Consider the following 26407-nt stretch of genomic DNA (forward strand, 5'->3'; position numbering starts at 1 on the left):
GGGTTCCCTTCCTGGGAACAATAATAGACTCCTTAGAAATGAGGATTTTTCTGACAGAGGCCAGAAAAACAAAACTTCTAGACTCTTGTCGAATACTTCATTCCGTTCCTCTTCCTTCCATAGCTCAGTGCATGGAAGTGATCGGGTTGATGGTAGCGGCAATGGACATAGTTCCTTTTGCGCGCATTCATCTAAGACCATTACAACTGTGCATGCTCAGTCAGTGGAATGGGGACTATACAGACTTGTCTCCGAAGATACAAGTAAATCAGAGGACCAGAGACTCACTCCGTTGGTGGCTGTCCCTGGACAACCTGTCACAAGGGATGACATTCCGCAGACCAGAGTGGGTCATTGTCACGACCGACGCCAGTCTGATGGGCTGGGGCGCGGTCTGGGGATCCCTGAAAGCTCAGGGTCTTTGGTCTCGGGAAGAATCTCTTCTACCGATAAATATTCTGGAACTGAGAGCGATATTCAATGCTCTCAAGGCTTGGCCTCAGCTAGCGAGGGCCAAGTTCATACGGTTTCAATCAGACAACATGACAACTGTTGCGTACATCAACCATCAGGGGGGAACAAGGAGTTCCCTAGCGATGGAAGAAGTGACCAAAATCATTCTATGGGCGGAGTCTCACTCCTGCCACCTGTCTGCTATCCACATCCCAGGAGTGGAAAATTGGGAAGCGGATTTTCTGAGTCGTCAGACATTGCATCCGGGGGAGTGGGAACTCCATCCGGAAATCTTTGCCCAAGTCACTCAGCTGTGGGGCATTCCAGACATGGATCTGATGGCCTCTCGTCAGAACTTCAAAGTTCCTTGCTACGGGTCCAGATCCAGGGATCCCAAGGCGGCTCTAGTGGATGCACTAGTAGCACCTTGGACCTTCAAACTAGCCTATGTGTTCCCGCCGTTTCCTCTCATCCCCAGGCTGGTAGCCAGGATCAATCAGGAGAGGGCGTCGGTGATCTTGATAGCTCCTGCGTGGCCACGCAGGACTTGGTATGCAGATCTGGTGAATATGTCATCGGCTCCACCTTGGAAGCTACCTTTGAGACGAGACCTTCTTGTTCAGGGTCCGTTCGAACATCCGAATCTGGTTTCACTCCAGCTGACTGCTTGGAGATTGAACGCTTGATTTTATCGAAGCGAGGGTTCTCAGATTCTGTTATCGATACTCTTGTTCAGGCCAGAAAGCCTGTAACTAGAAAGATTTACCACAAAATTTGGAAAAAATATATCTGTTGGTGTGAATCTAAAGGATTCCCTTGGGACAAGGTTAAGATTCCTAGGATTCTATCCTTCCTTCAAGAAGGATTGGAAAAAGGATTATCTGCAAGTTCCCTGAAGGGACAGATTTCTGCCTTGTCGGTGTTACTTCACAAAAAACTGGCTGCTGTGCCAGATGTTCAAGCCTTTGTTCAGGCTCTGGTTAGAATTAAGCCTGTTTACAAACCTTTGACTCCTCCTTGGAGTCTCAATTTAGTTCTTTCAGTTCTTCAGGGGGTTCCGTTTGAACCCTTGCATTCCGTTGATATTAAGTTATTATCTTGGAAAGTTTTGTTTTTAGTTGCAATTTCTTCTGCCAGAAGAGTTTCAGAATTATCTGCTCTGCAGTGTTCTCCTCCTTATCTGGTGTTCCATGCAGATAAGGTGGTTTTACGTACTAAACCTGGTTTTCTTCCAAAAGTTGTTTCTAACAAAAACATTAACCAGGAGATTATCGTACCTTCTCTGTGTCCGAAACCAGTTTCAAAGAAGGAACGTTTGTTGCACAATTTGGATGTTGTTCGCGCTCTAAAATTCTATTTAGATGCTACAAAGGATTTTAGACAAACATCTTCCTTGTTTGTTGTTTATTCCGGTAAAAGGAGAGGTCAAAAAGCAACTTCTACCTCTCTCTCTTTTTGGATTAAAAGCATCATCAGATTGGCTTACGAGACTGCCGGACGGCAGCCTCCCGAAAGAATCACAGCTCATTCCACTAGGGCTGTGGCTTCCACATGGGCCTTCAAGAACGAGGCTTCTGTTGATCAGATATGTAGGGCAGCGACTTGGTCTTCACTGCACACTTTTACCAAATTTTACAAGTTTGATACTTTTGCTTCTTCTGAGGCTATTTTTGGGAGAAAGGTTTTGCAAGCCGTGGTGCCTTCCATTTAGGTGACCTGATTTGCTCCCTCCCTTCATCCGTGTCCTAAAGCTTTGGTATTGGTTCCCACAAGTAAGGATGACGCCGTGGACCGGACACACCTATGTTGGAGAAAACAGAATTTATGTTTACCTGATAAATTACTTTCTCCAACGGTGTGTCCGGTCCACGGCCCGCCCTGGTTTTTTAATCAGGTCTGATAATTTATTTTTTTAACTACAGTCACCACGGTACCATATGGTTTCTCCTATGCAAATATTCCTCCTTAACGTCGGTCGAATGACTGGGGTAGGCGGAGCCTAGGAGGGATCATGTGACCAGCTTTGCTGGGCTCTTTGCCATTTCCTGTTGGGGAAGAGAATATCCCACAAGTAAGGATGACGCCGTGGACCGGACACACCGTTGGAGAAAGTAATTTATCAGGTAAACATAAATTCTGTTATGTCGTAATCTGTTTGTTAAATATCATAAAAAAACACTAGGAAATTATTTTGATAAATTTAAAAATGACCTCTCTGGAGCCAGATGGATGCCCAATTGTGTATGCATAGTATCATCATCAAAAATGCAAATACACAGACAATGTTCATGTAATTAAAGGGACAGTCAACACCAGAATTTTTGTTGTTTAAAAGATAGATAATCCCTTTATTACCCATTCCACAATTTTGCATAACCAACACTTATAGAAATACACTTTGTACCTCTGTGATTACCTTGCATCTAAGCCTCTGCAAACTGCCCCCTTATTTCAGTTCTTTTGACACATGCATTTTAGCCAATCAGTGCTGGCTCCAGGGTAGCTTCACGTGCATGAGCTCAATGTTATCTATACGAAACACATGAACTAATGCCCTCTAGTGGTCAAAATGCATTCAGATTAGAGGCAGTCTTCAAGGTCTAAGAAATAAGGATATGAACCTCCTAGAATTAGCTTTCAACGAAGAATACGAAGAGTACAAAGCAAAATTGGTGATAAAAGTGAATTGGAAAGTTGTTTAAAATTACATTCCCTATTTAAATATTAGCATCATTTTTGTTTGCAAGTAAGTGTGTGGACATATAGTTGAATGTAAAATCATTATTATGATGGATTTTTTTTAGCGCTGCGGAATCTGTTGGCCCTCTACAAATAACCGATAATAATAATAATAATACTCAAAATGAAAGTGTTAATTGCATCACTTGATATTACTGGTTTAGTGGAGGGGGGCACATTTCTATACATAAGGCGGTCTTATCATTGACTGAATTAATTTGCTGTCATTCACTTTTGCTTTTGCATGTATTGCTTGTTTCTATGAAGGTATGGGAAATCTTTAAGAAAACTCTTAAAATCCAGCAATATAATGTACCAATAGCTTAGAAGAAAAAACTCCCTAGCTGCCCTTTATTATTTTGGACATAACGTCTGATGGATTGGAATAGAGTCCCATGTTTGTTCTGCATTTAATAATTGCAGTACATAATCTTATTAAAACCTCACCCCATCCTGTTTTTGTTTTTTTCCCAGTTTTCTTTTTGTTGTAATACATAATTCGTCTTTTTCACTTTTAGCTACAACTGCTGGAGTACAGCTAGCCAGTAAGACCATCACACAAGCCCAGTTCCAGCTACTCAGGCAGCAGCAAGCAGCTCAGGTGCAAGTTCCTCAGATACAGGCACAGTCACAAGGGCAAATAAAGGCTGTTGCAAAGATCTCACAGGTGAGTGAATATGTATAAAAAAAAATAAGCCACACTTGTAGAATCAGTCAGTACCTTTGGGTATAAGGCCCCTGGCTGCAGGAGTAAGCAGACAGACCTCCTAGAAGTCTGAGTGAGTGGGAGCTTTCATATCATGAAATAATTTCTCTTGATATCTTCCATAAATACCAATAATATGTGACTGTACTAACTACACCAATTCTTTAAATATGAGCCTCTCTCTCATACTAATGATTACATTAGATTTTAAAAGATAGATCACAATTAACATTTTGAGAATCAACCACCCGGGGGGGGGGGGGGGGCTGGAACACCAATAGACTGCATTGTCCTGATGGATTTTTTTTATGGAAAGGTTAAAAAGTTGAACACTTAGCTCAGTAGCTCATCTGGTTGTAGATCACAGACAGCATTGTTCTCAGAAGTCAGAATCTTTAAAGACAAAAATCTGAAGAAGCAAATTCAGATTCCAAGGAGAGAGAGAATGTTTAAAAAAGAGAAGATTCTTTCTAGTGTGTGAAAAAGGTTTCATTATCAGAGTGAAAAACAATCATCAGCAATCCCATATAAACTTTATCTTGGAGACATTCTAAGATCTGATAGGGAATCCTAAGGGAGATTGTTTTCCCTCTTACCGGTTAAAGGGACACTAAAGTCACAAACCCATTAGTCAGACATGACTAACTATCACGTTTTTACATCCTCACAATTCTCACATTTATTTAGATTCTTAGTTCAGAGAAACATGGATCTCAAGAGCCTTAACATGAGCAACACAACAAAAATAAAGCTAGTGGCTACTGCCAGGTTATCATTATCACTATGACAATCGCTTCATAGCTATAAGTATATGAAACCCGTTATTCGAATCATGTGATCATACTCTTCCAAATGAGAGTTCTTATGGTATATTTCTATGGTGAAAGGGTAATAAAGCCTCTTAAATATTGCCAGAAACCCCAAAAAGAGCCAATCATCTGGCAGCATGACAAGCACAGGATCCTTCATTTGAAAGAGCAGTATTGCTGTTTTCAAATAAGGGGTCTCAAGTTTGCCTAAGTATTGTGGGGGGGCAAATTAAGGCATACACCCCCATTGATGCAATTCCATATACCTATATTTCTGTCTGTCGATCACTGATTCCATGGTCATCAGCTGTCAGCCACCTGGGCATATGGCCCTTTTTAAGAGGGGTCTCTCCTTTTTCAAAATAGGGATCACGTGTCCCACTTTAGTGCTTATTGGTGGGGTACTAGGAATCCTAACTCTACTGTACTTTTCTTTTTAAAGACACGATGAGTCCACGGATTTCATCCTTGTGGGATATTCACCTCCTGGTCAGCAGGAGGAGGCAAAGAGCACCACAGCAGAGCTGCTATATATAGCTCCTCCCTTCCCTCCCACCCCAGTCATTCTCTTTGCCTACGTTAGTGATAGGAAGAGGTAAAGTGAGGTGTTAGATTAGATTCTTCAATCAAGAGTTTATTATTTTTAAAGTAGTGCCAGAGAGTGCTACTTTTTTCTAGGGTGTAGCCGTAGTCCATATCAGTCTCTACAGTAGAGCTTTTGGTGGCTTTAAAGCAATGGGAACTTGTGGGACATAATTCTCACTGCGCCTCCCATATTCTGATGCTGCTCTTACCAAGAAAACCTGAGGGATTTTGATCAGGATTTTCGCTTATTTACAGGGCCATGGGAGGGAGAGGACCTCCTAAACCTGGAGACTGCCTTTGCTGCCAGGCAGAAGATGAGGTAAGCGCTAACTTTATTTCTGGGGAGAGGAACTCGGAAAAAGTTGGGGCACTTTATTGATTTAGACCTCATGGATCTTGGACACAGACTCTCCTAGTTTATCAGGAGACGTTATAGCAGCTAGAACTCAGGCATTTAACATGTGTTTCATCTCCTGCGATCTCATCTAATAGAGCCGACAGTGAGATTATATTACGTTTTTTACAGAGCTCTAAGGGGTTTCTCTGTTCTCTGGCTCCCGGTAACAATTAGACATTCAGCTGTTCAGGCTTAAAGACAGCGTTATTACACTGGTGACCAGGAGATTGTATGTTTGTGTTAATCTGTTGGTCACAGTGTGAGTTTATCAGAAAGGAGACAGTAACGCTTAGCAGTTTTTATTTGCAGATTGAAAGATTTCTCCTTTTGCTCCCGGTGCCTTTATTTAATCAATGGCGACTGGGTGATAGTTTGTGTGATGCCCACGAGGGACGGAGCTTACAAAGGGCGCCAAAGTTTTTCTTTCCTTCCTCTTACACGCCTGACGATCGCAAGGCGTGGAGGAATTAAGAGGAGTGTGCGCATTGCAGGGGCTCTTCCTTCCTAGCACTTCCGGTTATCGGAAGAGACAGAGAAATGTGTCTCTCAGATATTGCGCTTCAGTCAGCGCTATTGCAAGGGCAGGGTTTGTGTTGAGAGGCTGCCTGATACCTCAGATGGGTAAACCTGAGGTGTAAATAGCAGTTCTGAAATTCCTCGCTTATTTTATCAATCATTTCTGTCTTAGCAAAATAAAGACAGTAACATTTTTTATGTGATAATCTTGTTAAGGAATCCAGCTGTTTATTATAATTCAGGTTGGTCCAAGAAACCCTGCTAGAAGTGTCTGGTTTTAGGCTTGGATTTCAAGGTGGTTCTACCAATCCACTTTTATTTCTCATTTATTGGGAAGTCTTTAAGATAAGGATAGACTTGTTCTAAACCTACTTCTTGTAGGCGCATACTGCTTAAGAGCCTAGTGGTCAAATATACAACAAATTTCTCCTAGGTGTTCCAAAAAAAAAAATTGACCACATGCAGTTGTCCTGTTTTTAATACATTCTTGGATTTAAAATGTGCATGAGATTTATTCACTCAAAATAGTGTGATTGACTCAGTTGTGGTTATTTTGAATATTTCTTCCCTATAACTAAGGAGGAAGATATTTCGGTAACACCAGACAAGGAATTCACAGTCTCGGATGAGGTAACTACCTTTATCCAATCAAGAGCTCCTTGAGGAGGTTTTTAGCTACTCTGGGTGCCTCCGACACCAGTAGGTTATTCTAATATTATGATGGACTCTTAATGGTGGAAGTATTCCTGTACTAGATAGGGCTATAGGGTTTTGCCCCTTTTTTCTTCTACTCTTAGAAGAAAGGAGATAACCAAGGGAAATGGGAATTTTCATGTTGGTTTAGAGTCTAATAAAGAATAGTAGTTCCTTCAAGACTCTATGCAGATGAAGGACTCTATGATTAATAATAGAGGGTCTACATTGTAAACCTGCGGTGGGTGTGCCTTCTGTTTTCCAGTGCGGCGATACTCTCTAGGGACAGACAGGGTTCTGTCTTTCACAATCCCCTCTCACAGGTATAGGAGAAGGGCTTTTAATGAGTAAGTTCCTTTAATGTAGTATAGTGCAAAGGAAATAAGAGAGTGTGTCGTTTCTCTCGAGATTTCAAGGGAAGATCTTTTATTCCTCCTACCTAGCTCGAAGATCAATATCTTACTTAGCATAGGGGAAATCAGTTTAAGAGTATTGCTGCTGACTCAACATGAGGGGCGTGCACCCGACTCGTATGGGGGCGGGTTCTCCTCTATCATGTTTGGTTTGGTGATCATTATCTGTCCGTGGTTCCCAAAAAGGTGGGAACCTTCAGACCAATTTTAGACCTCGAGTCAAAGCGAATTTCTCAGGGTTCTGTTTTTCTCGATGGAAACTATTCGTACCATTCTTCCTCTAATCCAGGAGGGTCAATTTGTGACAACAGTGGATTTCCAGGACGCATATCTACATGTTCCTAAACACAGGGTTCATAACAAGTTCTGAAGGTTCTGGGGTCTTCATTGGTGGTACTAAGGCCACGGAGCATTGGGGTGGCATCTTATCTGGACGATTTCTAGTCCAGGCGCCATCTTGTCAGCACATACGATCCCATACCGACATGGTGTTATCTTTTCTGAGAACTCTAAAGGTACATTTGAAATAGTTTTTTAGTTCCAAACACAAGGGTGATTTTCTTGGGAACCATGAGAGATTCCATATCTATACAGGTTTTTTCTGACAGAAGTCAGGAAGTTAGAGCTTGGTTCCACCTTAGACCTTGGCAGTTAAGCATGCTCAGGCGATGGAACAGAGATTATGCAGACTTGTCTCCTCGAATAACCCTGGAGCAGGAGACGAGGGACTCGCTTCAACGGCGGTTGTTTTTGAATCATCTCTCCCAAGGATTCTGCTTTTACAGACAGTCTTGGGCGTTTGTGACACCGGATGCTAGCCTTCTAGGGTGGGGAGCTGTCTGGGGTTCCCGACAGGCTCAGGGAGTTTTGATTCAGTCTGAATCTGTTCTTCCTATTCACATCCTAGACCTGAGAGCGATCTTCAATGATCTTCGGGTCTGGCCTCATTTAGTCTCGATCCAGTTTATCAGCTTCCAGTCGGACAACATAACTTTAGTGTCTTACATCAGTCAGGAAGGAACGAGGAGTTCCTTAGTGATGACCAGGGTAGCCAGGATATTTCAGTGGACGGAGCCCTATTATTGCTCGCTGTCAGCGGTCCACATCCCAGGGGTCTGGGAGGCGTTCTTTCTGAGCAGGCAGACCTTTCATCTGGGGGAGTGGGATCTCCATCTGGAAGTGTGTTCTCCAGCCTGATTCTCCAATGGGGTCAACCAGAGTTAGATCTCTTAGCGTCTCGACAGAATGCCAAGCCCACGATATACGGGTCGAGGTCCAGGGACTCCCAGGCGGAACTGTTAGATGCTCTGGCGGTTCCTTAGACCTTTTAGTCTAGCATACCTTTTTTCCTACATTTGCGTTTCTTCCTCGAATCAAACAGGAAAGGGTGTCAGTGATTTTCTTTGCTCTGGCTTGGCGTTGCAGGATTTAGTATGTAGATTTGGTGGACATGTCATCGCTGCTACATTGGAGACTTCCGTTGCAGAAGGACCTTCTAATTCAAGGGTCTTTCTTTCTCTCAAATCTAGTTTCTCCGAGGCTGACTGATTGAAAATTGAACGCTTAATTTTGTCTAAGCGGGGCTTTTTCTGACTCGGTCATAGAGACCATGATTCAGGCTAGCAAGCCTGTAACTGGAAAGATTTACCATAAGATAAGGTGTAATTTTCTTTTTGGTGTGAATCCAAGGGCTACTCATGCATTAGAGTTAGGATTCCTAGGATTTTGTCTTTTCTCCAAGACGTTTTGGAGAAAGGCTTATCGACTAGTTCCCTACAGGGTCACATGTCGGCATTATCTTTTTTGTTACACAATCGTCTGGCGGATGTTCCGGTTGTACAATCTTTTTGTCAGGCCTTGGTCAGGACCAGGCATGTGTTCAAGGCAGTTACTCCTCCAGGGAGTCTGAATTTAGTTTTTAAACTTCTTCAAGGGGCTCTGTTTGAGCCTATGTATTCCTTAGATATTAAGTTGTTATCTTGGAAAGTTTTATTTCTTGTTGCTATTTTCTATGCTTGTAGAGTGTCAGAGCTCTCGACTTTGCAGTATGAGTCTCCTTACCTTATTTTCCATTCAGATTAGGTTGTTTTTTATGTACTACATTAGGATTTATTCCTACGGTTACTTTTGATCGGAACATTAATTAGGAGATTGTTGTTCCTTCCTTGTGTCCTAATCCTTCCTCTCAGAAGGACCGAATGGACGTGGTCCATACCTTAAAGTTTTCTCCTGCAAGCGTCTTTTCCTTGTGGTTTTCTTAGGAAAACGTAAGGGACAGAAAGCTATGGCTACTTCTCTTTCTTTTTGAATGAAGAGTATATCCAGTGAGGTAGCTCAGTTGGTAAAATGTCCTGACTACAAAGACCTGTCCAAGGGTCCCGGCTGGGCCGACTCAGCATTTTAACCTTCCAGGGTCGATACAGTGAGTACCGTTACATATGAGGCTACTGGACCACAGCCTCCAGAGAGAGTTCTGGCTCGTTCCATGAGGGCTGTTGCTTCCTCATGGGCATTCTCGAATGAAGCTTCTGTGGAACAGATTTGCAAGGTTGCACCTTGGTTTTCTCTTCACACTTTTTTCAAAGTTCTTTAAATTTGATACTTTTATTTCGGCTGAGGCCACTTTTGGGAGAAAGGTTCTTCAAACAGTGGTGCCTTCTGTTTAGGATCCCTGTCTTGTCCCTCCCTTATCATCCGTGTACTCTAACTTTGGTATTGTATCCCACAAGTACGGATGAAATCCGTGGACTCATCGTGTCTTTAAAAAGAAAAGAAAATTTATGCTTACCTGATAAATTTGTTTCTTTTTAGACACGATGAGTCCACGGCCTGTCTTGTTCTCTGAGACAGGTTATTATTTTTTGTAAACTTCAGACACCTCTGCACCTTGGCTTTTCCTTTCTCTTCCTAACTTCGGTTGAATGACTGGAGTGGGAGGGAAGGGAGGAGCTATATATAGCAGCTCTGCTGTGGTGCTCTTTGCCTCCTCCTGCTGACCAGGAGGTGAATATCCCACAAGTAAGGATGAAATCCGTGGACTCATTGTGTCTAAAAAGAAACAAATTTATCAGGTAAGCATACATTTTCTTTTATTGCTAAGATCATGATAATAGGCACCTAGAAAACAGATGATTGCCTTTACTATGATAATCACCTGCTATCTAAAGTGAAATAAGACCCCTCTTTTGAAAATGGGTAGTCTCTCTTTTTTCATGTGAGGGTTATTTTGTACTTATGTGTTGTATGCCATGCCGCCTTTAAGGGGTAGGGGCTCCTTTGGCACCACTGCCCCCCTTACAGTAAATACATGAGGTAGGAGATTGCCATTTTTATGGTAATTACCAACTGACAGTGTGGTATAAGACCCCACATTGGAAAGAGGATGTTTCACTCTGTGTTTTAATACCACTCTGAGTTCATATCACTGTGTTTTATGGGAGGGGAATAGTGCCCCCTCCTCCTCATCAAACGCTGCACATTATGTCCTTGCAGCATTACCATGGTGATTACCTTAAATTTAGAGGGGCTGTGACTACTCATTTAAAAAAAAGCAATTCCCTCTTTCACATGAGGTTTCACACACCCCTCTATAATGCAGGTGATCGCCCTTGAAGTGGCAATAACCTGCATATGCACTTGAAGGTTTTGTTTACCTTAAGGGGAGAGCATCTCTATTAGAGCCCCTATCTACTTTATATCTGAAGTGGTATCATTTTTAGATATAAGCTGGAACACCTCCGTTTGTTACTTAAGGAGGTTTTGGCTACCTTAGACGACTCCGACACTACTATCGTAGTCAACCCTAAGAAATCTGGTATCCCTTTTTCTCCATCCCCTATTTTTAAGAAGACGTTTCCTATTGCTGACTCTATCAAGGAGTCTTGGCAGACGGTTCCCAAGATGGAAGGGGCAATTTTCACTTTGGCTAAGAGAACCACTATTCCCATAGAGGATAGTTGTTTCTTTAATTATCCTATGGATAAGAAGTTGGAGGGGTTACTCAAAAAGGTGTTTGTACACCAGGGTTTGCAATGGCAACCGGCAGTGTGTATTGCTACCGTCACTAGTGCGGCGGCGTACTGGTTTGATGCGTTGTCGGATTCTATTCAGACCGACACTCCCCTTGAAGAGACCCAGGACAGAATCAAGGCCCTTAAGTTGGCCAATTCCTTTATTATGGATGCTTCCCTTCAGGTTATCAAGTTGGGAGCAAAGATTTCTGGTTTTGCCGTTCGGGCCCGCAGAGCTTTATGGTTGAAATTCTGGTCTAGGGATGTTTCGTCTAAGCTTTTGGCGATCCCCTATAAGGGTAAGACCTTGTTTGGGCCGGGCGTAGCTGAAATTATTTCTGACATTACGGGGGTAAAGGGTCATTTCCTCCCTCAGGATAAAAGTAATAAGCAGAAGGGACGTCAGAGTAATTTTTGTTTCTTTCGAAACTTTAAAGGTAAGCCTTCCTCTCCCTCTGCCAAGCAAGATCAGTCCAAACCTTCCTGGAGGACTAACTAGTCTTGGAACAAGGGGAAGCAATCTATGAAACCCATTAATGACTCAAAGTCAGCATGAAGGGTCTGCCACCGATCCAGGACCGGATCTTGTGGAGGGCAGACTCTCCTTTTTCACTCAGGCCTGGGTTCGGGATGTTACATATCCCCGGGCGGTGGACATTGTGTCCCAAGGATACAAACTGGAGTTCAAGACCTTTCCTCCCAGGAGCAGATTTCTCCTCTCAAGATTATCTCTAGACCAGATAAAAAGAGTCGTTCTTACACTGTGTTTGAGACCTTTCCGAGCTTTCGAGACCTTTCCGACCTGGGAGTGATAGTTCCTGTTCCCATACAGGAACAGGGTCTGGGTTTTTACTCCAATCTGTTCGTGGTTCCCCAAAAAAGAGGGAACTTTCAGACAAATTTTAGATCTCAAGAGTCTAAACAAGTTCCTCAGAGTACCGTCCTTCAAGATGGAAACTATTCGTTCCATTCTTCCCTTGGTTCAAGAGAGTCAATTCATGACAACAGTAGATTTAAAGGCTGCGTACCTGCATGTGCCTATCCACAGGGATCATCACAAGTTTCTGAGGTTCGCTTTTCTAGACAAGCACTTCCAGTTTGTGGCTCTTCCATTCGGCCTTGCCACAGCTCCCAGGTCCTGGGGTCCCTGTTGGCGGTGCTCCGGTTGCGTGCATTGCAGTGGCGCCTTATCTGGATGACATTCTGGTCTAGGCGCCATCCTCTCAACAAGCGAACTCCCACACAGAGATTTTGTTATCCTTTCTGCGTTCTCACGGATGGAAGGTGAATTTGGGAAAGCGTTACTTAATTCCAGCTACAAGGGTAGTGTTCTTGGGAACCATAATAGATTCCCTATCAAAGAAAATATTTCTGACAGAAATCTGAAAATCAAAGGTCTTCGACTCTTGTCTGGCCCTTCAGTCCTCTCCTCGGCCGTCAGTGGCTCAATGTATGGAGGTGATCGGTTTGATGGTAGCTGCCATGGACATCATTCCGTTTGCCCGTTTCCATCCCAGACCTCTGCAGTTATGCATGCTCAGGTAATGGAACGGGGATTATGCGGATCTGTCTAAACGATTACTTCTGGATCAGGTAACAAAAGATTCTCTTCTGTGGTGGTTGTCTCAGGAACATCTCTCCCAGGGAACTTGCTTCCGCAGACCCACCTGGGTGATTGTGACAACGGACGCCAGCCTGCTGGGATAGGGGCAGTCTGGGGCTCACTAAAGGCTCAGGAGACATGGACTCGGGAGGAGTTGGTTCTCCCCATAAACATCTTGGAGATGAGGGCAATCTTCAATGCTCTTCTGGCCTGGCCTCAGCCCGGTTTATCAGGTTCCAGCTGGACAACATAACTTCAGTGGCTTACATCAACCATCAGGGAAGAACTCAGAGTTCCTTGGCCATGACAGAGGTAGCCAAGATTATTCAGTGGGCAGAATCCCACAACTGCTGTCTATCTGCAATCCACATTCCAGGGGTGGACAATTGGGAAGCGGATTTTCTGAGTTCGGAAGTTTTTTCAACTTGATTCTCAAATGGGGACAGCTGGAGCTGGATCTCATGGCATCTCGACAGAATGCCAAATTTCCGAGGTACTGGACAAGGTCGAGGGATCCTCAGGCGGTACTGATAGATGCTCTGGGGGTCCCTTGGAATTTCTACAGGTCTCTGTAAAAGGAGTATGTGTCCTTTCACGCCTTGTGAGCTGTCTTCCTGCCGGACAGCTAGACTGCAGGCAAGTGCTTTTGTCTTTTAGGTCTTAGAGACTTGCACTTCAGAAGAATTTCATATGCAGTAGATGGGGACATTTTTAAAAATCCTTTATACAGGATTCTCTTTGGCAGTTGGCAGGCACATTATGTATGTTGAGACTTGGAGTTAATCTTCCCTTTATTGGGACGTTTTTCCTCTTTGGGCTAATTTTGCTGAAATACTTTATTAGTATGTGTGTGGGGCTTAAACTTAAAATTTGGCAGTTGGTTTTCATTGCTTGCTTAGCTAGGCTGACATACTGTTTGATCGTTTGTGTAAATTTAGCTCCAGTGTTGTAGGCAGAGAGAAACGCGCGCCTTTTACTTGCTGCGTAGTTTCCTCTCTCTGCCGGTCATATGACTTCTCTCTGCTGTCGGATATTCATGGAGCGGAGCAGCATCATTAAATTTCAGTTTCTTCAGTGTCGATCTACTATACGATCGTTTTCGAGACATTTGGCAGCCAAATTGTGTTATTAAAAATTCTTAAAGTGACAGTGTATTTTATTTAGTATTATGGACATGGAAGACTCTGTGCCTTGACAAATGCTTGTTATGCCTCCATTTGAGCCAATGTATTCCATAGATATTAAGTTACTATCTTGGAAGGTTTTGTTTCTTATTGCTATCTCTTCTGCTTGGATAGTTTCGGAACGCTCGGCTTTGCAGTGTGATTCGCGTTACCTTATCTTTCATACGGATAGGGCGGTTCTTCGTACTTTATTGGGGTTTCTTCCTAATGTGGTTTTGGATAGAAATATTAATAAGGAAATTGTTGTTCCTTTTCTCTGTCCCAATCCTTCTCATTAAGAACGTCTGTTGCACAACTTGGAGGTTGTGCGTGCTCTAAAATTCTACCTACAGGCGACTAAGGATTTTCGCCAGTCTTCTTCCGTTTGTTTCTCAGGAAAGCGTAAGGGTCAAAAGGCTACTGCTACTTCTCGTTCCCTCTGGTTTAGAAGTATAATTTGTTTTGCTTATGAGACTGCTGGACAGCAGCCTCCTGAGAGAATTACAGCTCATTCCACTAGGGCTGTCTCATCTTCTTGGGCTTTCAGAAATGAAGCTTCTGTGGAACAGTTTTTCAAGGCTGCAACTTGGTGTCCTCTGCATACTTTTTCCAAATTTGCCTCGGCTGAGGCCTCTCTTGGGAGAAAGGTTCTTCAAGCGGTGGTGCCTTTTGTTTAGGTCTGCCTGTCTTGTTCTCCCTCCCTGTTCATTCAGTGTCCTCTAGCTTGGGTATTGGTTCCCACTAGTAATTGAATAACGTCGTGGACTCTCCATATCTTAGGAAACAAAACCAAATATATGCTTACCTGATAAATTTCTTTATGGATATGGAGAGTCCACGACCCCACCCTTTATCAAGACAGTTATTTTTGACTAAACCTCTACACCTTTGTGTTATTCCTTTTCCATTTCCCTTCGGTCGAATGACTGGGGATTATTGGTAGGGGAGTAACACTTAACAGCTTTGCTGTGGTGCTCTTTGCCGCCTCCTGCTGACCAGGAGTGATATTCCCACTAATAATTGAATGACGCTATGGACTCTCCATATCAGGAAAGAAAGAAATTTATCAGGTAAGCATACCTTTTTTTTTTTTTTTTTTTTTTTTAAAGGGATAGAAAAGTAAAAATTAAACTTGCATGATTCAGATAGAGCATGTCATTTTTTCCTTTTCCTTTTTTATTAAGGTTTAGTACATTGGATAATACATAGATGGTAAAACATTTGATATACATATCCAGAAAAAAATTAAATGAAAGACTTGGCAATTGCATTAGTGTTACAAATCAATTGTGTCTGTTATATCACAGAGAAAAAATCAGATTAACATGTTGATTTGAATAGACAAAAACTTATATAATTGGGTACCACTGTACTGCATTTGTTTACACTGGATAATGCACTTGATTAATGCTAAACCTTTTTTTTCTCTCTTTTTTTTCCCTTTTCCATAAATTAAAATTAATCAAAAAAAAAAAAATTGTTAATTAATCAATACCATTTTTATTGAGCCAAAATTCTACTCTGTACCAGAATTGGCGTATTTTTGGGCAGTTCCAGAACATATGCACCAAATCATCTGCAGCAAGAGAACACTTTGGGCATTCGCTAAAGTCCAAATTGTGTATTTTATAGCCTAGGGCTGGAGTAAAGTATGTTCTATGTAAGATTTTCAGATGCGCTTCCCTCCAGGTAGCGGAGAGAGTAGCCCGAGTTACCCTGGCAATTGACTTCTGCACGCTATTTGAATCTATCAAATCCGAGGGAATTAACCTGGACCAGTCCATCGCCAAATGTTCTAATAGGGGAATTCCTTTGTTGGAATTAAGGAGTGCGTAACAGGGAGTAATTGACATGCGTCCGGCTTTGATCAGAATCAGCCAATTCTCCAATTTACCTAGGGTCCAAGACAATTATGTGTTCCTGATAATCACCGAACCATAATGTCTGATCTGCAAATATGCAAAAAACTCCTTATGTGATAGATTAAATTCATTTTCTTCTGTTATGTGCGATCAGTCCACGGGTCATCATTACTTCTGGGATATAACTCCTCCCCAACAGGAAATGCAAGAGGATTCACCCAGCAGAGCTGATATAGCTCCTCCCCTCTACGTCAGTCCCAGTCATTCTCTTGCACCCAACGACTAGATAGGATGTGTGAGAGGACTATGGTGATTATACTTAGTTTTTATGACTTCAATCAAAAGTTTGTTATTTTACAATAGCACCGGAGCGTGTTATTACTTCTCTGGCAGAGTTTGAAGAAGAATCTACCAGAGTTTTTTACTATGATTTTAACCGGAGTAGTTAAGATCATATAGCTGTTCTCGGCCATCTGAGGGAGGTAAAGGCTTCAGATCAGGGGACAGCGGGCAGATGAATCTGCATTGAGGTATGTAGCAGTTTTTATTTTCTGAATGGAATTGATGAAAAAATCCTGCTATACCGTTATAATGACATGTATGTATACACTTCAGTATTCTGGGAATGGTTTTTCACCGGAACTACTCTGTTAAAGGTCACTAATCCTTTTAATAAATATTGTCATGTTAAACGTTTTTGCTGGAATGTAGAATCGTTTACATTGCTGAGGTACTGAGTAAATAAATGTTTGGGCATTATTTTCCACTTGGCAGTTGTATGCTTTAAATTGTGACAGTTTCGTTTCTCCTCACTGCTGTGTGTGAGAGGGAGGGGCCGTTTTTGGCGCTCTTTTGCTACGCATCAAAAAATTCCAGTCAGCTACTATTATATTTCCTGCATGATCCGGTTCACTGACAGATCTCAGGGGTCTTCAAACTTCTTTGAAGGGAGGTACATTCTCTCAGCAGAGCTGTGAGAATTTTTATTGACTGTGAATAAAAACGTTACTCTTTTTATGTCAAATTTAGTTATTTACTAATGGGAACAAACCTTTGCTAAAAGTTGTGTTATTTTAAACTTGATGCTATAACTGTTTCAGTTCATTATCTCAACTGTCATTTAATCGTTTAAGTACCTCTTTGAGGCACAGTACGTTTTTGTTAAAAAAGATTATAACCAGGTTGCAAGTTATTGCTAGTGTGTTAAACATGTCTGACTCAGAGAATGATATCTGTGTCATTTGTTCCAATGCCAAGGTGGAGCCCAATAGAAATTTATGTACTAACTGTATTGATGCTACTTTAAATAAAAGTCAATCTGTACAATGTGAACAAATTTCACCAAACTGCGAGGGGAGAGTTATGCCGACTAACTCGCCTCACGCGGCAGTACCTGCATCTCCCGCCCGGGAGGTGCGTGATATTATGGCGCCTAATACATCTGGGCGGCCATTACAGATAACATTACATGATATGGCTACTGTTATGACTGAAGTTTTGTCTAAATTACCAGAACTAAGAGGCAAGCGTGATCACTCTGGGGTGAGAACAGAGTGCGCTGACAATACTAGGGCCATGTCTGATACTGCGTCACAGCTTGCAGAGCATGAGGACGGAGAGCTTCATTCTGTGGGTGACGGTTCTGATCCAAACAGATTGGATTCAGATATTTCAAATTTTAAATTTAAATTGGAGAACCTCCGTGCATTACTAGGGGAGGTCTTAGCAGCTCTCAATGATTGTAACACCATTGCAATACCAGAGAAAATGTGTAGGTTGGATAAATACTTTGCGGTACCGGCGAGTACTGACGTTTTTCCTATACCTAAGAGATTAACTGAAATTGTTACTAAGGAGTGGGATAGACCCGGTGTGCCGTTCTCACCCCCTCCAATATTTAGAAAGATGTTTCCAATAGACGCCACTACTCGGGACTTATGGCAAACGGTCCCTAAGGTGGAGGGAGCAGTTTCTACTTTAGCTAAGCGTACCACTATCCCGGTGGAGGATAGCTGTGCTTTTTCAGATCCAATGGATAAAAAATTAGAGGGTTACCTTAAGAAAATGTTTGTTCAACAAGGTTTTATATTGCAACCCCTTGCATGTATCGCGCCGATTACGGCTGCGGCAGCATTTTGGATTGAGTCTCTGGAAGAGAACCTTAGTTCATCTACGCTAGACGACATTATGGACAGGCTTAGAGTCCTTAAACTAGCCAATTCATTCATTTCGGAGGCCGTAGTACATTTAACCAAACTTACGGCTAAGAACTCTGGATTCGCCATACAGGCACGTAGAGCACTGTGGCTAAAATCCTGGTCAGCTGATGTTACTTCTAAGTCTAAATTACTTAATATACCTTTCAAGGGGCAGTCTTTATTTGGGCCCGGGTTGAAAGAAATTATCGCTGACATTACAGGAGGTAAGGGCCACGCCCTACCTCAAGACAAAGCCAAAGCTAAGGCTAGACAGTCTAATTTTCGTCCCTTTCGGAATTTCAAACCTGGAGCAGCGTCAACCTCCACTGCACCAAAACAGGAAGGAGCTGTTGCTCGTTACAGGCAAGGCTGGAAACCTAACCAGTCCTGGAATAAGGGCAAACAGGCCAGGAAACCTGCTGCTGCCCCAAAGACAGCATGAACCGAGAGCCCCCGATCCGGGACCGGATCTAGTGGGGGGCAGACTTTCTCTCTTCGCTCAGGCCTGGGCAAGAGATGTTCAGGATCCCTGGGCGCTGGAGATCATATCTCAGGGATACCTTCTAGACTTCAAATTATCTCCCCCAAAAGGGAGATTTCATCTGTCAAGGTTGTCAACAAACCAGATAAAGAAAGAAGCGTTTCTACGCTGTGTACAAGATCTGTTATTAATGGGAGTGATCCATCCAGTTCCGCGGTCGGAACAAGGACAAGGGTTCTACTCAAACCTGTTTGTGGTTCCCAAAAAAGAGGGAACTTTCAGGCCAATCTTAGATTTAAAGATTCTAAACAAATTCCTAAGAGTTCCATCGTTCAAAATGGAAACTATTCGGACAATCTTACCTATGATCCAAAAGGGTCAGTACATGACCACAGTGGATTTAAAAGATGCTTACCTTCACATACCGATTCACAAAGATCATCAACGGTATCTACGGTTTGCCTTCCTAGACAGGCACTACCAGTTTGTAGCTCTTCCATTCGGATTGGCTACGACCCCAAGAATCTTCACAAAGGTTCTGGGTGCCCTTCTGGCGGTACTAAGACCGCGAGGGATTTCGGTAGCTCCGTACCTAGACGACATTCTAATACAAGCTTCAAGCTTTCAAACTGCCAAGTCTCATACAGAGTTAGTTCTGGCATTTCTAAGGTCGCATGGATGGAAAGTGAACGAAAAGAAAAGTTCTCTTTTTCCTCTCACAAGAGTTCCATTCTTGGGGACTCTTATAGATTCTGTAGAAATGAAGATTTACCTGACAGAAGACAGGTTAACAAGGCTTCAGGATGCATGCCGTGTCCTTCATTCCATTCAACACCCGTCAGTAGCTCAATGCATGGAGGTGATTGGCTTAATGGTAGCGGCAATGGACATAGTACCTTTTGCACGCCTACACCTCAGACCGCTGCAATTGTGCATGCTAAGTCAGTGGAATGGGGATTACTCAGATTTGTCCCCTACCCTGAATCTGAATCAAGAGACCAGAAATTCTCTTCTATGGTGGCTTTATCGGCCACACCTGTCCAGGGGGATGCCATTCAGCAGGCCAGACTGGACAATCGTAACAACAGACGCCAGCCTGCTAGGTTGGGGCGCTGTCTGGAATTCTCTGAAGACTCAGGGATTATGGAATCAGGAGGAGAGTCTCCTTCCAATAAACATTCTGGAATTGAGGGCAGTCCTCAATGCCCTTCTAGCTTGGCCCCAATTAACAACTCAGGGGTTCATCAGGTTTCAGTCGGACAATATCACGACTGTAGCTTACATCAACCATCAGGGAGGGACAAGAAGCTCCCTAGCAATGATGGAAGTATCAAAGATAATTCGCTGGGCAGAGTCTCACTCTTGCCACCTGTCTGCAATCCACATCCCGGGAGTGGAGAACTGGGAGGCGGATTTCTTGAGTCGCCAGACTTTTCATCCGGGAGAGTGGGAACTTCATCCGGAGATTTTTGCCCAAATACTTCGACGTTGGGGCAAACCAGAGATAGATCTCATGGCGTCTCGCCAGAACGCCAAACTTCCTCACTACGGGTCCAGATCCAGGGATCCGGGAGCGGTTCTGATAGATGCTTTGACAGCACCTTGGAACTTCGGGATGGCTTATGTGTTTCCACCCTTCCCGCTGCTTCCTCGATTGATTGCGAAAATCAAACAAGAGAGAGCATCTGTGATTCTAATAGCGCCTGCATGGCCACGCAGGACTTGGTATGCAGATCTAGTGGACATGTCATCCTGTCCACCTTGGTCTCTACCTCTGAGACAGGACCTTCTGATACAGGGTCCATTCAAACATCAAAATCTAACTTCTCTGAAACTGACTGCTTGGAAATTGAACGCTTGATTTTATCAAAGCGTGGTTTTTCTGAGTCGGTTATTGATACCTTGATCCAGGCTAGGAAGCCTGTTACCAGAAAGATTTACCATAAAATATGGCGCAAATACCTATACTGGTGCGAATCCAAACGTTACTCCTGGAGTAAGGTTAGGATCCCTAGGATATTGTCTTTTCTACAAGAAGGTTTAGAAAAGGGTTTATCGGCTAGTTCATTAAAGGGACAGATTTCAGCTCTGTCCATCTTGTTACACAGGCGTCTGTCAGAAAATCCAGACGTCCAGGCTTTTTGTCAAGCTTTAGCTAGGATCAAGCCTGTGTTTAAAGCCGTTGCTCCGCCATGGAGTTTAAACTTAGTTCTTAACGTTTTACAAGGGGTTCCATTTGAACCCCTTCATTCCATTGATATAAAATTGTTATCTTGGAAAGTTCTGTTTTTAATGGCTATTTCCTCGGCTCGAAGAGTCTCTGAGTTATCAGCATTACATTGTGATTCTCCTTATCTGATTTTTCACTCAGATAAGGTAGTTCTGCGTACTAAACCTGGGTTCTTACCTAAGGTAGTTACTAACAGGAATATCAATCAAGAGATTGTTGTTCCATCCTTGTGTCCAAATCCTTCTTCAAAGAAGGAACGTCTTCTACACAATCTGGATGTAGTTCGTGCCCTCAAGTTCTACTTGCAGGCAACTAAAAATTTTCGCCAAACTTCTTCCCTGTTTGTCGTTTATTCTGGACAGAGGAGAGGTCAAAAAGCTTCTGCTACCTCTCTCTCTTTCTGGCTTCGTAGTATAATACGTTTAGCCTATGAGACTGCTGGACAGCAGCCTCCTGAAAGAATTACAGCTCACTCCACTAGAGCTGTGGCTTCCACTTGGGCCTTTAAGAATGAGGCCTCTGTTGAACAGATTTGCAAGGCTGCAACTTGGTCTTCGCTTCATACTTTTTCCAAATTTTACAAATTTGACACTTTTGCTTCTTCGGAGGCTATTTTTGGGAGAAAGGTTCTTCAGGCAGTGGTTCCTTCTGTATAATGAGCCTGCCTATCCCTCCCGTCATCCGTGTACTTTTGCTTTGGTATTGGTATCCCAGAAGTAATGATGACCCGTGGACTGATCGCACATAACAGAAGAAAACATAATTTATGCTTACCTGATAAATTCCTTTCTTCTGTTGTGCGATCAGTCCACGGCCCGCCCTGTTTTTTAAGGCAGGTAAATATCTTTTAAAATTATACTCCAGTCACCACTTCACCCTTGGTTACTCCTTTCTCGTTGATTCTTGGTCGAATGACTGGGACTGACGTAGAGGGGAGGAGCTATATCAGCTCTGCTGGGTGAATCCTCTTGCATTTCCTGTTGGGGAGGAGTTATATCCCAGAAGTAATGATGACCCGTGGACTGATCGCACAACAGAAGAAAGGAATTTATCAGGTAAGCATAAATTATGTTTTTCAAATGTTCAAATGTTTTTATAGTATTTGAATCCTTTTCAAAGAGTTGCTGGACTTTTTCTAGTCCAAGATGGGACCATCTGTCGAATATGGCCATTTCCAAGCCAGGTTGAAATTTGGGATTCCCTTTTATTGGTAGGTATTGGGAGAAGCTGCAATCAATTTTTAAAGCAGCCCCAATTTTCCCCCAGGCTTTGATAGGATTCAGGATGGTTTTGAGCTTCTTGATTTCAGGAGGTAATAATTTGGGTTCACAATGAGCCAGGCCGGCTGGGAGAAATGGGTGGCAGATATTAGCTTCTAACGATGTATTTGTAACATAGTTTTTGGAATAAAGCCAATCTGTCACGGTTTGTGCAAGAAAAGCCAAGTTGTATTGCCTAATGTCTGGCAGAGCTAAGCCCCCATGTTCTTTTGCCAAAGATAATTTTGTTAAAGAGATTCTCGACTTCTTCCCTTGCCAAAGAAAATTTCCAACTACCCTATTGAGTAACCGAATATCCTTTCCATATATTATTAGTGGGGTATTTTGTAAAATGTATAAGAGTTTCGGGAGGAGGATCATTTTGTATAGGGCTATTCTCCCAGATAGTGAGATGGGTATGTTAAATTTATAAAGATCGGTGAATCTTACTGGTATAGTAATTCCCAGATATTTAAATGATTTGGAGACCTCTTTAAACGAGCTGTCTTTTATTGAATCGATGCTCTTTCTTAGCCAAAATAGTTCGGACTTGGAAGTATTAACAATATACCCAGAAAATGAGCCAAATTGTTCAATGATGCTAAGCAGTTTGGGTATATTTATTTACCTTTTTATTTGAAATATAGAGGAGTATGTCGTCCGCATATAATGCAGCTTTCATTACATGCTCGCCTATTCTGATGCCCTCAACACTCTGTCTAATCTTTATTGCTAAAGATTCTATGGCAATATCGAAGAGAAGGGGGGACAGGGGGCAACCCTGGCGCGTTCCCCTTTCAATGGCGATATCAGAAGATAAAGAATTATTAACTATCAGTCTAGTGTGGGGACGTGTATATAGATTCTTTATAAAATTAAGAAAATTATCCTTAAACCCAAACTTGGCCAAGTAAGTAAACAAGTGGCTAAAATAAACTGAATCAAATGCTTTAGCCGCATCAATGTCAACTATTGCAAGATCCTTGTTGTCCCCTGTTCCCTCCCTCTTGAGTCTGAAAGAATTCTGTCGTCAGGAGGACTTCCCGGATTTTAGAGGCGGAGTTTCGACGGTGGATGAACCCTGCTTGATCATTATGAATGATATATGGGAGACCGCCTTGAAGCCTGCGTGCCAAGATTGAAGCAAGAATCTTGTAGTCCGATTTTAAGAGGGCTATAGGTCGGTAGGAATCCTTATGATTGGGATCCTTGCCTCCCTTAAGAAGTAGTGTTGTAAAAGAGGCAGAGAAGCCAGCTGGTATGGCATTACCATTGATGAAAAATTCATTATAGATATTACGTAGATAAGGAACTATCTCTTGGGTTAAGATCTTATATACCTCATTGGGAATGCCATCTGGGCCTGCTGCTTTGTTCATAGATGATTCAGAAATCGTTTTACTGATTTCCTCATTAGAAATCGGGCTATTCAAGATAGAGTTTATTTCTGTTGTAATTGTGGGACAGTTTACCTGACTCCAGAATTGCTCAGACTGGTCCTTATCTGCAATTTTTGCTGAGTAAAGATCGCTATAATACTTTGTAAATGCCTCTAGGATATCCTCTGTTTTTACCAGTGACTTCCCTGAGTGAAGAATTTTTTCGATCATGGGGGGCTTATTATCTCCTTTAACTAGCTTAGCTAATAATTTGCCGGATTTGTTTCCAAACCGGTAGAGCTTGGCCTGAAACCTCTATTCCCTCTGTGTTTCCAATAATAATGCCACAGCGTCTTTCACTCTTAGCTTTTATATATTTAACCCAATAGAAGGGTGTTCTCTGCAATAGATAACGATTATATGCATTAACCACAGAATTCGTGGCCTCTTTCTCTTTTTCAGTCTCTTCGATATCATGGCGGCATATGCCGTTATTTCCCCTCTGAGGACTGCTTTAGCAGCTCCCCAGAAAATTTCCGAGCGGTCTACAAACTCAGAATTAAATTGGAGATATTCCTTAAATCTGTCAATTAGATGTTTTTTAAATTTAGAATCATTGACCAAATAATATGGGAAGATAAACCTTGCAGGAGAGTTTATGAAACGGTTAAGTTGTACTTCTAAGAAAATAGGAGAGTGATCGGATAAGATTACAGGTGTTATTCCTGCAGTAGTTTTCATTGTACATAATCGATCATCAATTAGAAAAAGATCTATTCTGGATAGGGTCTTGTGGGCCCTGGATAGACAGGTGTAGTCTCGAACATCAGGATTTTGAATCCTCCAGATGTCTTTAACCGCTAAGTTCTGAGTTAAGGTTTTAAACAGTTTTGTTTCAAGGTTATCTCTCTTTTGTTTTATTTGTTTATTGACCTGCCATAGCCTATCCAGAGGAGATTGTGGGGCCATATTAAAATCGCCTCCTAACACCACGTAGCCTTCTGAATAAGTTAAGTTAAGAGCATGTCATTTAAAGACACTTTTAAATTCACTTCTATTTTCAAATGTGCTTCGTTCTCTTAGTAACCCTTGTTAAAAAGGACTACACACATATACACTAGTGGGAGCTGCTGCTAATTGTTTCCTGCACACATTTGTCCCTTGTGATTGGACTAGATGTGTTCAGCTAGCTACCAGTAGTGCAGCGCTGTTCCTTCAGCAATGGATAACAAGAGAATTAAGCAAAATTGATAATAGAGGTAAATTGGAAAGTTGTTTAAAATTGTATGTTCTATCTGAATCATAAAAGAAAAAATTGGGGTTTACTATCCCTTTAAGTACACAAAGAAGCAAAATGTTAAAGCTAATCGGTCAATGTTACTGTCCCTTTAAGAAAAGAAAGACATCTTGGATCAGGGTAGTGGTAGTAATGCATGAACTTAGGGTGTTCAGCTTATATTTCTTTCATGTAATTGGCAAGAGTCCATGTGCTAGTGACATATGGGATATACAATCCTACCAGGAGGGGCAAAGTTTCCCAAACCTCAAAATGCCTATAAATACACCCCTCATCACACCCACAATTCAGTTTTACAAACTTTGCCTTCTATGGAGGTGGTGAAGTAAGTTTGTGCTAAGATTTCTATGTTGATATGCGCTTCTCAGCATTGTTGAAGCCCGATTCCTCTCAGAGTACAGCGAATGTCAGAGGGACGTGAAGGGAGTATCACCTATTGAATACGATGATTTCCCTAACAGGGGTCTTTTTCATGGGTTCTCTGTTATCGGTCGTAGAGATTCATCTCCTACCTCCCTTTTCAGATCGACAATATACTCTCAAATTTACCATTACCTCTACTAAAGAACTGTTTTAGTACTGGTTTGGCTATCTGCTATATGTGGATTGGGTGTCTTTTGGTAAGTATGTTTTCATTTACTTAAGACACTCTCAGCTATGGTTTGGCACTTTCTGCAAATTATATAAAGTTCTAAATATATGTATTGTACTTATATTTGCCATGAGTCAGGTTCATGTATTTCCTTCTGCAGACTGTCAGTTTCATATTTGGGAATATAAACACTTTAACAAATTTGTTTCTTACCTTTGGTTTAGTCTTTTTCAATTTGACTACTTTTGCATTTGCGGGTATTAGGCCCGCGGGTGCGTCAAATGTTAGACTTTATTGCGTCATTTTTGGCGCGAACTTTTTTGGCGCGGGAAATTACGTTTTTGACGCAACTTCAGCATTTCCGGCGTCATACGTGATGTCGAGACCTTTCACACGGCGGCGTCATTAGTGACGCAAGTGTGTCATTTCCGGTCATTTTTGGCGCCAAAAAAGGTTTACGTTACGTTGTGCGTCATACTTGGCGCCAATTTTTCTTCATTATTTCAATACCCCATTTTTGTTTGTCTCCTGCTTTCTTTTCTATCAAGAGGCCTATGCTTTTGCATTTTTTCCCATTCCTGAAACTGTCATTTAAGGAAATAGATCATTTTGCTTTATATGTTGTTTTTTCTCTTACATTGAGCAAGATGTCCCAATCTGATCCTGTCTCTGAAGTTTCTGCTGGAACATTGCTGCCTGACATCGGTTCTACCAAAGTTAAGTGCATTTGTTGTAAAATTGTAGAAATTATTCCACCGAATGTCATTTGTAATAGTTGTCATGATAAACTTTTACATGCAGATAGTGTTTCTATCAGTAATAGTACATTGCCAGTTGCAGTTCCTTCAACTTCTAATGTGCATGATATACCTATAAATTTTAAAGAATTTGTTTCTGAATCTATTATGAAGGCTTTGTCTGCATTTCCACCGTCTAATAAACGTAAAAGGTCTTTTAAAACTTCTCATTTAGCTGATGAAATTTCAAATGACCAACAACATAATAATTCATTCTCTTCTGAT

The 26407-nt window shown here is 42.1% G+C and overlaps 1 protein-coding gene across 4 annotated transcripts in view; it reads left to right on the plus strand.

Annotated features, from left to right (window-relative positions):
- The window catches only part of LOC128648915 (E1A-binding protein p400), a 459430-nt gene that overhangs the window by 258038 nt on the left and 174985 nt on the right, over positions 1-26407 (plus strand). For all 4 annotated transcript variants that reach the window (XM_053701869.1, XM_053701871.1, XM_053701873.1 and 1 more), the window contains one exon: positions 3711-3859. In XM_053701869.1, coding sequence (XP_053557844.1) covers positions 3711-3859 — 149 coding nt within the window. The remainder of the gene's footprint in view (positions 1-3710; positions 3860-26407) is intronic.

Source organism: Bombina bombina, chromosome 2 (genome assembly GCF_027579735.1).
Source record: "Bombina bombina isolate aBomBom1 chromosome 2, aBomBom1.pri, whole genome shotgun sequence".
Classification (NCBI taxonomy): Eukaryota; Metazoa; Chordata; class Amphibia; order Anura; family Bombinatoridae; genus Bombina; species Bombina bombina.